At 40.4% G+C, this 14,185-nt stretch overlaps 1 protein-coding gene across 5 annotated transcripts in view; it reads left to right on the forward strand.

Annotated features, from left to right (window-relative positions):
• sbno1 (strawberry notch homolog 1) overlaps positions 1–14,185 on the forward strand; it is a 31,822-nt gene that overhangs the window by 11,982 nt on the left and 5,655 nt on the right. For 4 of the 5 annotated variants that reach the window (XM_082539122.1, XM_082539119.1, XM_082539120.1 and 1 more), the window contains exons 16-33: positions 5,914–6,011; positions 6,108–6,259; positions 6,383–6,574; positions 6,672–6,842; positions 6,936–7,105; positions 7,228–7,359; positions 7,673–7,808; positions 7,950–8,062; positions 8,153–8,224; positions 8,301–8,400; positions 8,619–8,693; positions 8,784–8,930; positions 9,089–9,183; positions 9,597–9,683; positions 9,914–10,051; positions 10,142–10,218; positions 10,451–10,644; positions 10,858–13,627. In XM_082539122.1, the coding sequence (XP_082395248.1) occupies positions 5,914–6,011; positions 6,108–6,259; positions 6,383–6,574; positions 6,672–6,842; positions 6,936–7,105; positions 7,228–7,359; positions 7,673–7,808; positions 7,950–8,062; positions 8,153–8,224; positions 8,301–8,400; positions 8,619–8,693; positions 8,784–8,930; positions 9,089–9,183; positions 9,597–9,683; positions 9,914–10,051; positions 10,142–10,218; positions 10,451–10,644; positions 10,858–11,000 (2,292 nt within the window). In that variant the 3' untranslated portion in view covers positions 11,001–13,627. Of the gene's footprint in view, positions 1–5,913; positions 6,012–6,107; positions 6,260–6,382; positions 6,575–6,671; positions 6,843–6,935; positions 7,106–7,227; positions 7,360–7,672; positions 7,809–7,949; positions 8,063–8,152; positions 8,225–8,300; positions 8,401–8,618; positions 8,694–8,783; positions 8,931–9,088; positions 9,184–9,596; positions 9,684–9,913; positions 10,052–10,141; positions 10,219–10,450; positions 10,654–10,857; positions 13,628–14,185 lie in introns of those variants that run through there. The other variant, XM_082539127.1, reaches the window with a different exon arrangement.

The raw sequence follows: 14,185 nt of genomic DNA on the forward strand, positions 1-14,185 counted from the left end.
CAGGCGTATGCATACTTTGTCACAGTTATCTCTGTGAGCAACTCAAGCCTATGAATAACACACCTGATAAATGCACAGACACAGAAAATGGCATTTAAAAGGTTAAATCATCATGCAACCTCGAGTGTTGCTGTCATCTTTCTGCTCCTGTAAAAGGAAACACATGGGTTCATCTGCACCTTTGTCAGGTGGGGGTTAGCTTCACACAATCATGTTCAGTCAGTCAGTCAGTTATTTTAAAATTCTTACTCATTCACTCAGTGGTTCCTTCTTTTGCTAATTGTGGAAATTATCATCGCATTCGTTTCCACGCTCAGCAAAACGACGTTATTTCAAAAAGAAAAATAATTTAGACTGGATTTCCTCGTTGAATCCTTTTGGGGGGGACTCTCATTTCCTAATTGTCCCAAATAAGTGGCTTCCTCCTGAACCCATTTTAAATGTGGAGAAACTCACTTGCAACAATTTTCTTGACGACGTGTAACGCTTTTAATTCCCGACGTGCAGATCTGCTTAAAGAACAGAGATTATCGAACAAAACTTTCAGTGCACTGTGAAAGTATCAAAATAAAAAGGCCTTGTTAAGTCATGACACAAGCTCCTCACCTCAGGAGGGTAAATCATACCATTAGCATGGTTCATCATACCATCATACTAATCGGCAGGCTCAACTTCACAACAAAAGAAAAATCATCAGCTAGATTCACTCCAAATCAACCATCAGCTGCACAACACACAACATAATCCTAATGTCTTATTAGCTATGAGTTTAATTACCAGGTCTGTGCTCTTCACTCATTTAGGCCACAGATCTATTTTATTCAATTTTCCTTTTCCCTTCATCATAAAACATGTGACATGCTGTCATGCACTTCACAAAACAGTCTGTTCTGACGTATTCAGAGTTGTGTATCTAAATACAGGATTCACTCGCACATCAAAGCAGGAAACTCAGTGTTTTAGAGTCTCTACTCAACACACAACAACTCCAACACATCTCATTCACTCGTGCTAGAATTCAGTCACCTTTCATTAATCTAAAACCAATCAACTAATTTGCATATCAGCTATTAACCCACTAAGTTGACAGGACGACAGAAAAGCATGTTCAAAATAGTATCACAAAAGACAATTTCCCTCATACAGTAAATTACATGTGCTGCCTCAATCAAGCAGGAAGCTTCTCCCAATTTACCATTTTAACAACTAAATTTATTGTCCGATCACTGGTTGGTCAAACCAGGATCTTTTTTCCCACAAAAGTTAAACTGTTGTCCTGCAACCTGGAGAGTCAATTTTTTGCATTGGATAAATTCAGTATTTAATAACAAGTGTCTGCTAAATTGACACTATTTTAACACTGATGAAAGATAACAAGCTAATTTTCATTGCATGGGTTTGTGTTATTAGGCAGGTCTAATGCATGTCTGTGGAGCTGCATCTCCAGCAGAGCATGTTCTTAAAGCTGCCTTTCCTACACACTTCTCTACTATTGTTTAATCATTTCTTAACTAATGTGCTATGAGTCTTCATGAGTCATTTTGTGTTTGGAATTGTTAGTAGGGTTAATGCATGTTCTGCTTGTGTGTGTGATTTTGTATATGATGTATATGTTTTTTATATTTGCATATATCCAGACTCCTTCTCAATTTTCCAACTTAAGCAGTCAGTTTTCTTTTCCCCAGGTTTGCTAACCCAAATTTTGATTTCCCACATTAAATAACAGCATTCCTCTGTGTTCTCACCTAGTCTTCTCACTCTGTTGTCCTCTCACTCTTTTGTCCTCTCCCACTTCAACAGTCCAAACAGCCGGCAGTTCTCCTTCAGCTTTGTCCTGTGTTCCACTGTCTCTTCTTGCCATTTTACTCCACAGGTGGCAAATGTCAAACTCCAACTGTTCAGTTCTCCTCAAACGTTTTCTTCACATGCACAGTGAAGTCACAGCCTGTTGTAAACACAGTGCCATCCATCCGATCAGTCAGGATGATGGGTTTGCTCTTCTTCTCTGATACTGTTTGTCCACATTGCTGCTGCTTTGCTGGGACTCTTTGCTCAGGACTTGCTGCTGTCTCTTTATCATGTTATTGCTTTGGAGCTGCATTCCTTGTCTTCAGGGAGGGGTGAGAGCTTGCTTGCTTGTGAGGTTGAGAGACACATGGCGCTGTAAATAAGTCAGCCAGAAACTTGGCCTGCATGTTTCCAATGATGTTAAACTATAACTTTCTTCCGACTGCTGCATGTGGAAAATTGATTCAGGTCTGCTTTTCACCTGAAAGTGACAAACTAAGACATTTCATTATTATCATCACTGCTTAATCAACACACATCTCTCTCTCTCTGTGTGTTTTTATGAACAGTCTTTTCTTAAAAGCAGAAAATGAAATTGTAGTTGTTTTTGGCTGATCAACACAAAACCTTTTTCCTATGATTTTTCTTTTTCACTCTTTTTTTTTTCTTTTTTTTTTCGTTACAATAGCTGGTGACCTGCAGAATCACCGCTCTCACTCACAATCAGAGGCAATCACTTTTGCACAGTGCACAAAAACACTGTGATGTCAGACACATTCACACTCACTTTTTCATCTGCATAAATAAACCATATGGCTGGAGATATGTGCCATGGTGATCCATAAGCATGATCACCAGTTTATTTAATTATTTTTAATCCAACAAAACAAATAAACAAAAACATGATGCTGATGCTACACACACACACAAGTCAAGATGCAGGAAAACTGCTCATGGAAACGTTGCACACTCTCTGTTTCCCTCTCTTTGAGTAGTTCTCAGACAGCTCTTGATCTGATAATGTGTAGCTTGCTCATCAGCTCAAAAAACAAAAACAAAACTGCAACGCGACATCACACAGTAGTTGCATGCTCTGCCCACAGTGGCAAAGTCTTACACTTACATATTCAACACAGCTTCTCCATCATGTACTTTTAGATGTTTCATACAGGGTTGAGCATATTAGTTGTTTTCACAGATGTGCTCTATATCTCAACAATGGCTCATAATAAGACGACCGTCTTCCACACAGGTCAAGTGCCTCTATGCACTTCATGAGTTTAAATATTTACCTATATCACTTCACCTCACATGTCATTGTACTGAATTTAAGCAACCACAAGCTTAATGTAGGTTACTTTTAACAACTATCCACCTCAATGGTTTGGCACACAGGCTGTTAACATTTTGTGTCAGCAAGGGGTGGGGGGAAAGCCATTCACCAGAGCATATCTTAAGTGCTGCTGATGTGGGCTGGCCTTTTCCACACACTCTTCAAGGCTGGTGTGTTTTCTGAAAACTTCTAACATTTGAATCTCTTCCATTTATAAGCCTGCGATTAACCGCACGGCTCAGGTCCGCGTGAAACCCGCGCGACCGCATTCGCGTGCACCCACGCAGCTGTGGAGCCTTCGCTCTCTCTCTTTTATACATAAATACTTTGTGCTGCCAGGAGCAAAGTCCAGCACAAACGTCTTTCTCCCTCTAACTCACTCTTGGTTGCTTAGAAACCCATGATAACAACAACAGTCGGTGTTACAGACCACGTGTTCTGCTCCGCACACACTCACACAACAACAACAAAAACGACGACGACGACAACAATGACAACAACACAAAATAGGCCTACTCCGGACTCACACCGGACCGCTCGGGACCCTGACCCAGTTGTGGGACGCTCACCCACTCGCGCGACAAAACCCAATGAAGGGACGCTCGGGACACACACCCAGGGCGATTTCAAAACCGGACACTCACCGGACGCTTGGGACCCTTGGGCGATTTAACCAAAACTTCTTTTTCGGGACACTAACCCAGTTATCGCTCCACAAAGCAGCGAACTTCTCAACGCCTCACAAAATGGCGGAGACTGCACAACGACACGGTTATAGAGTCGGCCTCTTTAAACTTACTTGGCGTTGCTTAGCGTGTAATATCAGCCTGAATCCCGCCGATCGCCATTCATCGAGGAGAAAGACAGACAGCGAATCCACAGGAACTTCCTGGCTGACGTCAGTCTTTCAGCGTGCCTCCCCCCCCTCGGTGAATGCGATCCCAGGGAGCCGGCATCGAAGGACCAATTAATGTTAGGTTTGTAGCTTGAACCTATTCGCTGGAACGTTAAGACAATATAATTACACTGCAAGCAAGACGCAAGTAGGCAAACTTCTTCATGGTACTCGTGCACGGGAGAGAACCGGACAACCGCTTGACTCCAGTTGGTCTCGTCCGTTCTCCCGTATCACTGTCCTTTTATTGAGGTTACATGAATATGCACAAGTTCATTAACATATGACGTCTACATACACAAAGAGTACCTTGCCTGTGTGTGTGTGTGTGTGTGTGTGTGTGTGTGTGTGTGTGTGTGTTGCTGATCAAAGGGTTAAACATCCTTGGTCAGGAAGAGGGTAACCTCCCCCTCACCCTAGATGGTTCATCCTAGATAACACGGTGAGGAAGTCCTGCAGTTCATCTAAACAAAGAGCACTTAGACTAGAACAGACGCAACTACGTTAATCCTACCATAAAATAATAAGACACGGTATGACCTCTCATGCTCCCAAAGTGCTGTCTAATACACACAAAGTTTGCAGACTATCAAGGATCAAAACCTCTACCAATCTACAACTAATTACAAAACTCTAAGCATATATAAGTAAATATTTCTAAGCATAAATGACAATCAACAATACAAATCTAACAAAAAGCACAACTGTGCATCCTGTGATTGTCATTGACAATATGAAAGACACCTGAATGAATAGATGATTGAGCCAGCTCCTGCTCTTAAAGGACCCATCAGTAGCCAAATGGGAGAACATGACCGAATCTCCAATTCAGTTGTTAAGTGATGAAGCGATGAACCATACCAGTTGACAGGGAAAACTTTTATCCTAAAAAAAAAAATCCGCTTGAGGCCCTTGACATAGCAAAATGTAATACTTATAACTAGCTAAAGGCGTTTTGGTAACACTCTTAGTTATTACAAGGTAATTATTATTATTACCTATTATTATGGGCGATTGTGGGCGATCGTGGCTCAAGAGTTAGGAGTTCACCTTGTAATCGGAAGGTTGCCGGTTCGAGCCCCGGCTTGGACAGTCTCGGTCGTTGTGTCCTTGGGCAAGACACTTCACCCGTTGCCTACTGGTGGTGGTCAGAGGGCCTGGTGGCGCCAGTGTCCGGCAGCCTCGCCTCTGTCAGTGCGCCCCAGGGTGGCTGTGGCTACAATGTAGCTTGCCATCACCAGTGTGTGAATGTGTGTGTGAATGGGTGGATGACTGGATATGTAAAGCGCTTTGGGGTCCTTAGGGACTAGTAAAGCGCTATATAAATACAGGCCATTTACCATTTACCATTATTACAAGGTAGTTATTGCAAACAGAACTCACAAATTTGTTTGGTCATATTGGATCTTATCGAGCTGCTTACTATTCTGTTTTGTTTTAGCCGTACCAAAGGAATTTCCCATCTTTGGGATAAATAAAGTATTATCTTATCCTTAAGCATACATTGTTTTGCTATACACGTAGACATACTGAGGATGTTTTTATCATGCGTTTAGTTTTTTACTTTCACAGCTTATAAAATGTAGCTGTGGATTATTTCCCTTGTTGTTAGTGCATCCCACCAGACTGCAACTTTTTAAGTGTTTTCAGTTTTTGCCAGGGGATGGAATTGAATTGTTTTCCCCTCTGCTGTGGGGTACTAAAATGCACTATGTCTTTATGGCAGCTAAACAGAGAAGTGAATAGAGTTGGGTGTAATTGGAATTGGGAATAACATTAGGGACCAAAGCCCTGGCCACAAACTTTAATAGTGATTTGAAATATAAAGTTGTGCAATTCTGATCATTTGTCTCCTAAATAAGAGAACAAATAAGCTAACCAGTTTTTACCTTTACAGTGTGTGGTGATTGGCCTTCAGTCCACTGGTGAAGCAAGAACACTGGAGGCCTTGGAGGAAGGAGGGGGAGAACTCAATGACTTTGTTTCAACTGCAAAGTACGGACTGACTTAAAATGACAGTTTTGTGACAGTGTGAACATAGTTTTGTGTCTTTATCATGACAATAATGCGATTAAAATGTTTCTGTTGTAGAGGTGTGCTACAGTCCTTGATTGAAAAGCACTTCCCAGCTCCAGACAGACAGAAGCTTTACAGCCTGCTGGGTATCGACCTCTCAGCAAAGAAGACCCCCTCTCCCAGTGACACAGCAGTAGAACAAGAACAGAAGGGCAAGAAGAGGAAAGGTTAAAAAAAAAAAAAAATCATAAAAACATTAATGATCCCCTTAAACTCAGCTCAGCAAAAAGATGGCTCGTGTAAATCAAGTTGTGCTTTTACATCATTCTTATTTCGTTCTGCTTCTCCAGGTTCAGAGGTTAAAAAGCAGCAGAAAAAGCGTCCCCGGAAGCATGGGGGTCTGTCGGGTACGAGTTCAGATGAGAGCCAGTCAGAGGAGTCGGACAGAGACTGTGACAGTGATGACAGCTTCAAATCAGTCAGCTCAGCAGATGAAGATGATGATTTCAACCCATTCAGAGAAGAGTCTGACGATGACGATGGTGAGGATACTAGGGGAGCCTGGATGTAAATTAAAGCATTTCAAAGTGAATTGGAGCAAATCAGTATTTTTTTTATTTATTTTTTTCCTCCTTCTAGATCCATGGCTTAACAGGAAGGAACCAAAGAAAGGGAAGGAGAAGAAGAAGAAAAAGAGGAGAAAGAGTATTGATCCAGACTCGATTCAAAGTGCCTTGTTGGCCTCGGGGCTGTGCTCCACTAGGCCTACTTTCACTGCCTCAGTTAATCCCCCCAGCACGCCTGCCACAGGTAAGCATGTTCCAGCATGGCAAGATAAACTTATATTACCCTGACTGAGCTTTTTGGAGGTTAATGAATACTGTGTCTTTCCTTGTTCATCAGTCAAGTCAGACAGTCAGGAAAGCTGCCTAACAAGTCAGGACTCAGTGGAACTTGCCCAGAAAATGAAGAAAGAACTGCTTGAAAAACTGGAGGATCTGGCAGAGGATCTGCCTCCCAACACTCTGGATGAGCTCATAGATGATTTGGGAGGACCTGAAAATGTAGCTGAGGTAAAAATAATTGTTGTATGTAGGCTGGACTTCCACTTCCCCTGTTCACCCACCCCACCAGTTTTTAAGTTTGATTGTCGTGTATGAATTTTAACTTTGCGGATTCTTTAATTGTGCTTCAGATGACTGGCCGTAAAGGTCGCGTGGTCAGCAACGATGATGGGACCATCACTTATGAATCTCGCTCTGAGCTGGACGTCCCTGTGGAAATACTCAATCTCACTGAGAAGCAGAGGTTCATGGATGGAGAGAAGGTAAAGTAAAAAATTTTTTTTTTTGTATATGTGTGTATGTGTATGTGTATGTGTGTGTATAGATAGCTAGATAGATATAAAATTTAGTTTTAATCCTTTGGGTTTGTTTGCTTTCACCACCTTCCTAGCATATAACCAATTTCAATATGCAGTTAAACTGTACTGCTGTAGGCCTGCTGTAGAATTGAACCAACAGGGTTCAAAGCTGTGGCTTGTAGTTGACTGACATGTGTCTATAAATACAGACGTCACAGCTGCTAATTGCACTTTTGTGTCTGGAGTGTAACGTTCACTCATCTGTTCCTTCAACCAGAACATAGCCATCATTTCAGAAGCAGCAAGCTCGGGTATATCCCTGCAGGCTGACCGTCGAGTGAAGAACCAGCGGCGGAGAGTCCACATGACACTAGAGCTGCCGTGGAGCGCAGACAGGGCTATACAGCAGTTTGGTCAGTAGATGTTACTCCTCTGTACTCTCAGTACATGATTTTTCTTTGGTTTCCTTCTCCTGTGTTAGACTGCACCCTGTTAATAAAAAAAGAATAATAAAAAGGTATGTAACAAAATTGATGTTCTATTCTCAAACACAGGGAGAACCCACAGATCAAACCAGGTCACAGCTCCAGAATATGTCTTCCTCATATCGGAGCTTGCAGGAGAGCAAAGATTTGCATCCATTGTTGCCAAAAGACTAGAAAGCCTGGTGAGGATGCTTATTTCTTATTTCTCTTAAGTCTTGTAGAGACTTTTCTCTTCATATGTGGACTTCATTTGTGTTCATTCTTTGTAACAGGGTGCTCTCACTCATGGTGACAGAAGAGCAACAGAAACTCGGGATCTGAGCAGATTCAATTTTGACAACAAAGTAAGAACATCAAGCACTTCTCTGAGAGGATGTCTTATGGTTTTTAGGGCAGTGACTCACTCATACTCTCCCACAGTATGGCAGAAACGCTCTGGAAATTGTGATGAAGTCAATCGTAAAGCTTGATACTCCATTAGTGTCTCCACCCTCGGACTTTAAAGGGGATTTCTTCAAAGGTATGACTCACACACTGTTAACCACGGACAGGAGTTATTTCCTGCATTTCTGCAGGCTTGTTGTGTTTGCTGCGCATGTAGTTCATACTGTAGATGTTGCTATGTTTGTTGTATACCTTTCTGTTTTCTTGTTTTTTTTTAATCAATTACTTGCACATATGGTTATTGTCTTTTTTTTTTTTTTTTTTTTTTTTTTTTTTTTTTTCTCTTTTCTACAGAAATTCAAATTGGATTAGTAGGTGTTGGCCTCATAAATGTGGAGGACAGATCTGGCACACTATCACTAGACAAAGGTGACTAGAAACTGGGGAATTTCAAGGAAAATCTCTTGTTTTTACTTCTTGGGAACCTTTAAATAACCACGTGCCTTGTTACTGTTGCAGACTACAACAACATGGGGAAGTTCCTGAATCGTATTTTGGGCATGGAGGTCCATCAGCAGAATGCTTTGTTTCAGTACTTTTCTGACACGCTTGCAGCGGTGATTCAGGAAGCAAAGAAGAATGGCAAATATGACATGGGCATTCTCGGTAAGATTTTTCAACTGCTTTTACAAACACATAAGCAAGGCTGGGCCAAAGGATGGCCTTTGTAATAAATTATTAAGTGTTTTATTCTTTCTTGGAGATTGAATGTTACTGTTGTTTCATTTTAATCATTCAATGCATTTATTTCTGTCCTCTGTTAGATCTGGGCTCGGGTGATGAAAAAGTAAAGAAGGTGGACTGCAGGAAATTTCTAACACCTGGCTACACTACATCAGGGCATGTTGAACTCTACACTGTAAGTTCATATATGCATATGCTCTAGTCAGAGATTTGCATGATTAGTTGGTTCAGCTATAGACTATGTATGAGGACGAGACGTGGTACTGAATAAGTCCTTTTTTTTTTTTTTTTTTTTTTTTTTTTAAATCTTACTTTGGGGCAAAGTTGGTGAACCTTTTAACTGGTAATTCTATACATTGAGTTTTGATATTCCAGTGGGGGGGGGGGAAGGGAGGGATATTTAACCTCCCCCCTTTTTTTTTTTGTGTGTGTGTGTGTGTGTGTGTGTGTGTGTGTGAGAGATACGCTCAGTCTTGACTTTTTTTTTTTTAAAGTGTTTTCTTACTTTTAGACTTGTTATTTTATATGCCATTTATAATGTTGTGTCATAGCAAATATGCCCCCAACTTTATGTGTCTTCATTCACAGGTAAGTGTTGAAAGGGGAATGTCCTGGGAAGAAGCCACACACGCTTGGGCAGACCAGAATGGAGCCGATGATGGTTTCTATGTGCAGGTATGGAAGTGCTAACTCTTGTGTGTCTGAATTGGGGGGTTCATTCCTTATTGATCACATTTCATTCCTTATTGATTTTTTTTTTTTTTTTTTTTTTTTTTTTGCTCAAATAGCCGAACCTCTTTCTGTGAGTTAGCCTCTAGATTGTAATAAAGTGTAGTTAACTCTTACATGTGTGTGTGAATGCAGAGCAGTGACATATGACGTACATGTCTGTGGTTGATTTTCAGATGAGGAACAACAAAAAAACGGCCATCCTTGTCAAAGAGGTGAACACTAAGAAGAGGCTGTTCTTGGTGTACAGGCCCAACACCGGCCGGCAGGTCAAACTGGAGACGTACGCAGACCTCAAGAAGAAATTTAAAAAGGTTAGATGACACTCTTTCATTTAAACTGTGACAAGAAGAAGACAGAATATTTTTTTGTGAATCATATGTGTTTTGCCCTCCCTGTATTAGGTCTTGTCAGAAGATGCCAAGCAGCACTGGACTGACCAGTACAAGTCTTCAGAAAAAATCTGCTCACACGCATATTGGTATGTGCACTTCAGATTTGCATGGTGCTTACTTTGCTTACTGTATTCCAATCCCACATTTGTTGATGACAGAAACTACTTCTCAGAGCACCAAATGCAGATTAATTTGGCAATGAAAATGGTGCCAGTACTTAATGAGAGGACATAAGCAGCTTCAACCTTTGATGCTTCCATTGCTCTGTGGTCTTTTTTTTTTTTTTTTGTAAACCTGTTTGTGTTTTTCTGTTGTCAGGCGCGGTAACTGCAAGAAGGCGTCAGTGGGTCTACAGTGTGAAGTTGGTCTTCGGTGCAGGAGGTACTACGTTTTGTGTGGATCAGTGCTCAGTGTTTGGAATGAGCTGGAGGAAGTGCTCACCCCGGTCAGTGGAACCAATGTAAAGGTGCAGATTGTCCGGCTGAGAACCGAAGATGGGCAGAGGATAGTCGGTAAGTTAAGTGACTGCTGTACTAAAGGAGAAGTTCATATTTTGGAAACTAGTCTCATTTCTTGGTAGAGCTGGCGTCTCAGCGAAACTCCTGGTTTTATGTTTTGTGCCTTATTATTTAACAGACAAACATGTAACATGGTGTCTACAGATGTGTAGACACCGGGCTTATGCTCAGACCTTTTTTAAAATTTCTGTGTTGTTTTTAATGCAGGACTGATCATTCCGGCGAACTGTGTGTCTCCGTTAATTAACAAGCTCTCAACATCGGACCAGTGTCAGCAGCTGGCTGTGCAGGAGCAGCAGAAACGGCAGCAGCTTCACCCTCAGAGTCTGAGCCACACACACCACACATAGTTTAGGGGCTTTAATCCCCATCTCTACCCCTCAAGTTCACATCCCTCCCTGAAGGGATCTCTCTACACTGCAGGCTCCAGGACCTTCTGCACAACCCTCATTGTTCCTGAGGGTCAGAGGTGTGGTACCAAGCTGTGGTGACACTCGGATGTAAAGCAGTGGTTGTATAGAGAAATTTTCTTTTTTCTTCTTCCCTTTCCCTCCCCACCAACCCCCAAAATTTGTAATCTCCAGAGACTCTTCCTTTCACCTGGAGATATTTGACAGGTGATGTATTTTCCTCTGACATTCAGAGTGAGAAGATTTGTGACTTTAAGAGAGCATGTTGATCTGAGTTATCCACTCCTCACTGATACTTTACCCTGTTTTACCCCAGAACCACCTCAGTATGAAACAAAGACTTTTTGTGGGTCTGGACCAAAAGTAGATGAAGCAAAATCTGTTTTTTCAGAGTCAGAGGAAAGTCACAGATGGGCATATAGTGCTTAACTACAATCACATATTAATGTATGCTAGAGACTCATTATATTAGATATTACCCAGCACTACCTGCAGCGTAAGAGTTCTTGTTTTTTTCTGAAGTAGAAAAAGTGATGCAGTTTACTGCAGGAAACCTTTTGCTTTTGGGGGGGGGGGCTTCTGATGCACTGTATCTGGCATATTTGCTCATGAGACGGTAAAAACCAAATATTCTTATTGTCAGGTTCCACTTCCTTCTAAAATCAGGCCAATTTCTGTTTTTGCTCATCTGTTTTTCACACAGGTCTCAGATTCCTTAAAGTTTCTTTGTTTGTTTTAATGTTTAACTTGAACATTTTGTTCCTCTTTGTCCATGTTGGAACTTGATCAGCCAGTTGTTTGTGAACGTGCATTTGCCTGAGTACTTGGAGCTACAGCAGTTGGTCACCTTCACAAAGAAATGATTTGGTTATTTTTGCATCAGCTATCCTCTGAGTTCTATATACATAGGGTGTTAAAATGTTAGAGATGATGAATATTAAGCAAACTGGGGAACTAGGTACAATAAATACAATTTAGTGTTTATTAAAGTATTGAAACATTTAATAAATGGTTTATGGCCTTTATTGTAGCTACAAACAGATGGTGTTAAGAGTTTATCTCCTCATGTGAGGGCCTTTAACATTACTATACAGTGTTTCCCTTTACTATCAGAGGATTTAAGGCGCAGGTGGTGATAAAATGCAGAGACCATAAATTACTGCAAAGTGCAGTATAGACTCACACTGCACTGAAATGAAACAAAGCACATCAATTAGGCAACTGTAATGATTGTTTCAGTGTCGTCATTTGTTCAGACGTGGCAGCATTTGAATGCTCACAAGAAGAAATATCATAGACAAAAGTGCTAAATAATTAAAGCTACATTACAGTGCTGTGAATCAGTTGTTAAATGTTTACTTGATGCTTAAAAAAATTTTTGGCAATAGAAAAAATTTAGGTCATAGTTTGGGGTCGAGGGAAAACTATTTAATATTGTACTCCTTTCCAATCCATTACAACAGTTTTATTTCTTGACTTGGTCTTTAGCGGGCTGCTATTAAAACAGAGAAAATGGCAAAAAAAAGATTAGTTTTTAAAAAGATAAAGGGTTCCTGAAAAATTGTGAAATGCATGTTGTTGACAACAGCCTTTTTCATGTGTGCGTATGTTCAAGGTTTCACAGCAGTCTGCATCACTGTCCTTCTCAGTGTTTTTTTTTTTTTTTTTTCTATTACTTTGATTTTTTTTTTTTTTTTTTTTTTTTTTTGGTAAATGTAAATCTGCTCAGGGGTTAAACTCATACGAAGACCCAAACACAAGAGTTTTACAGTGTATTGCAAATGCATGATTAGAACTCAGTGGTCCTTGGACATCTTTGCTCAGTACAGTTGCTCTGTGTGTGTTTAGCTGTATTTACAGCTCGTATGTGTCAAACATCCAAACATGGTTCTCCAGTTTCTCTGCTTTCTTGTAATTAAGGTCTGTTTGTTGTACAGTCCACTTTTTCTGTTGAGCCTGTACCACCTCAGTCATATGTTGTGTGATGCTCGACCTGCCCTGGAAGGGTCAGAGCAAAGTCTGGATACGTGAGCTGTCCCAGTGGTGATAATTAAACAGAGGATGTGTTTGATTCCTAAACCTGTGGAGTGGTTACTGTTAGGTGGAACAAGAACAAATCTTTGTATCATTTGTACAGTTTGTAAAATGAGTCAAACTGAAATTGTTCATGCATCCTTTTTTTAAATTTTTTTTTTTTTTTTTTTTTTTTTTATGGTGGAGGGAGAACTTATTCGTTAGAGCTTGCTCTCTAATTGGAAGTCTCATTTTAACTTGAATGTGCACCATGTACAGACCAACAACTCATGTTATTTTATCTTTTGGGCTGGTGGCTGACTTGGAAACATTGTTTTGTTTTTGTTTTTTTCCTGTTTTTGTTTTGTTTTTTTAAAATGCTGTCAAAATGTCACGGCAGATTTAGCTCATCTGAAGTTGAAACACTTGAAGGACTTAAATGTTTTTTCCTTTCATTATTGCACGAGTTGCACTACTGACAAGAGTTGTACAAAAGTTCAAAATTACCTGTATATGACTGAGTGCAATGCTCAATAAAGCTTGGTATACTTCTACATTGTTGTGTGTTGTAATACTGAAAAGCTACTGCATTACATTATAGAATTCTCCAGATATGCAGACTACAGTTACAGATGACTGGACTTGAGTTCTTCCAGAAACATCAGTTAATCGTTTATCAAAAAACAGCAACTAGCAATATGAGATGACAAGTGTGGTATGCTTGTTTTTTGTTTTTAATGTAGGCACTCTATTTTATTATTAAAGGCAGTAATGCAACTCTTAAAAATATTCCTATGAAAAGTAAAAACACTGCATGTGAGAATGCTGCGAGGTGCTTACTCTGTATTTATTTAGGTACTTTAACTACACTGAGAGCTGTACTTTATAAGTGCAGAAAAATCATGCATGCATATTAAACGTGTAAGGCATTTATAGCTCTATTACTTTAGGTGTTGCTAATAAACTGGCAACTAAGTATATAATGCCATTACATATAATTCCCACACACATAAGTTAATACAAAGTGCATTAAACACGAAAGCATGGTGAAATACTCTCAGAAAGGCCGTTACGGTGTTTTTATGGAGCAATTCTCCAGCTCCTTAAAATGT

The sequence above is a fragment of the Aulonocara stuartgranti genome (assembly GCF_965226115.1).
Source record: "Aulonocara stuartgranti genome assembly, chromosome: 7".
Taxonomy (NCBI): domain Eukaryota; kingdom Metazoa; phylum Chordata; class Actinopteri; order Cichliformes; family Cichlidae; genus Aulonocara; species Aulonocara stuartgranti.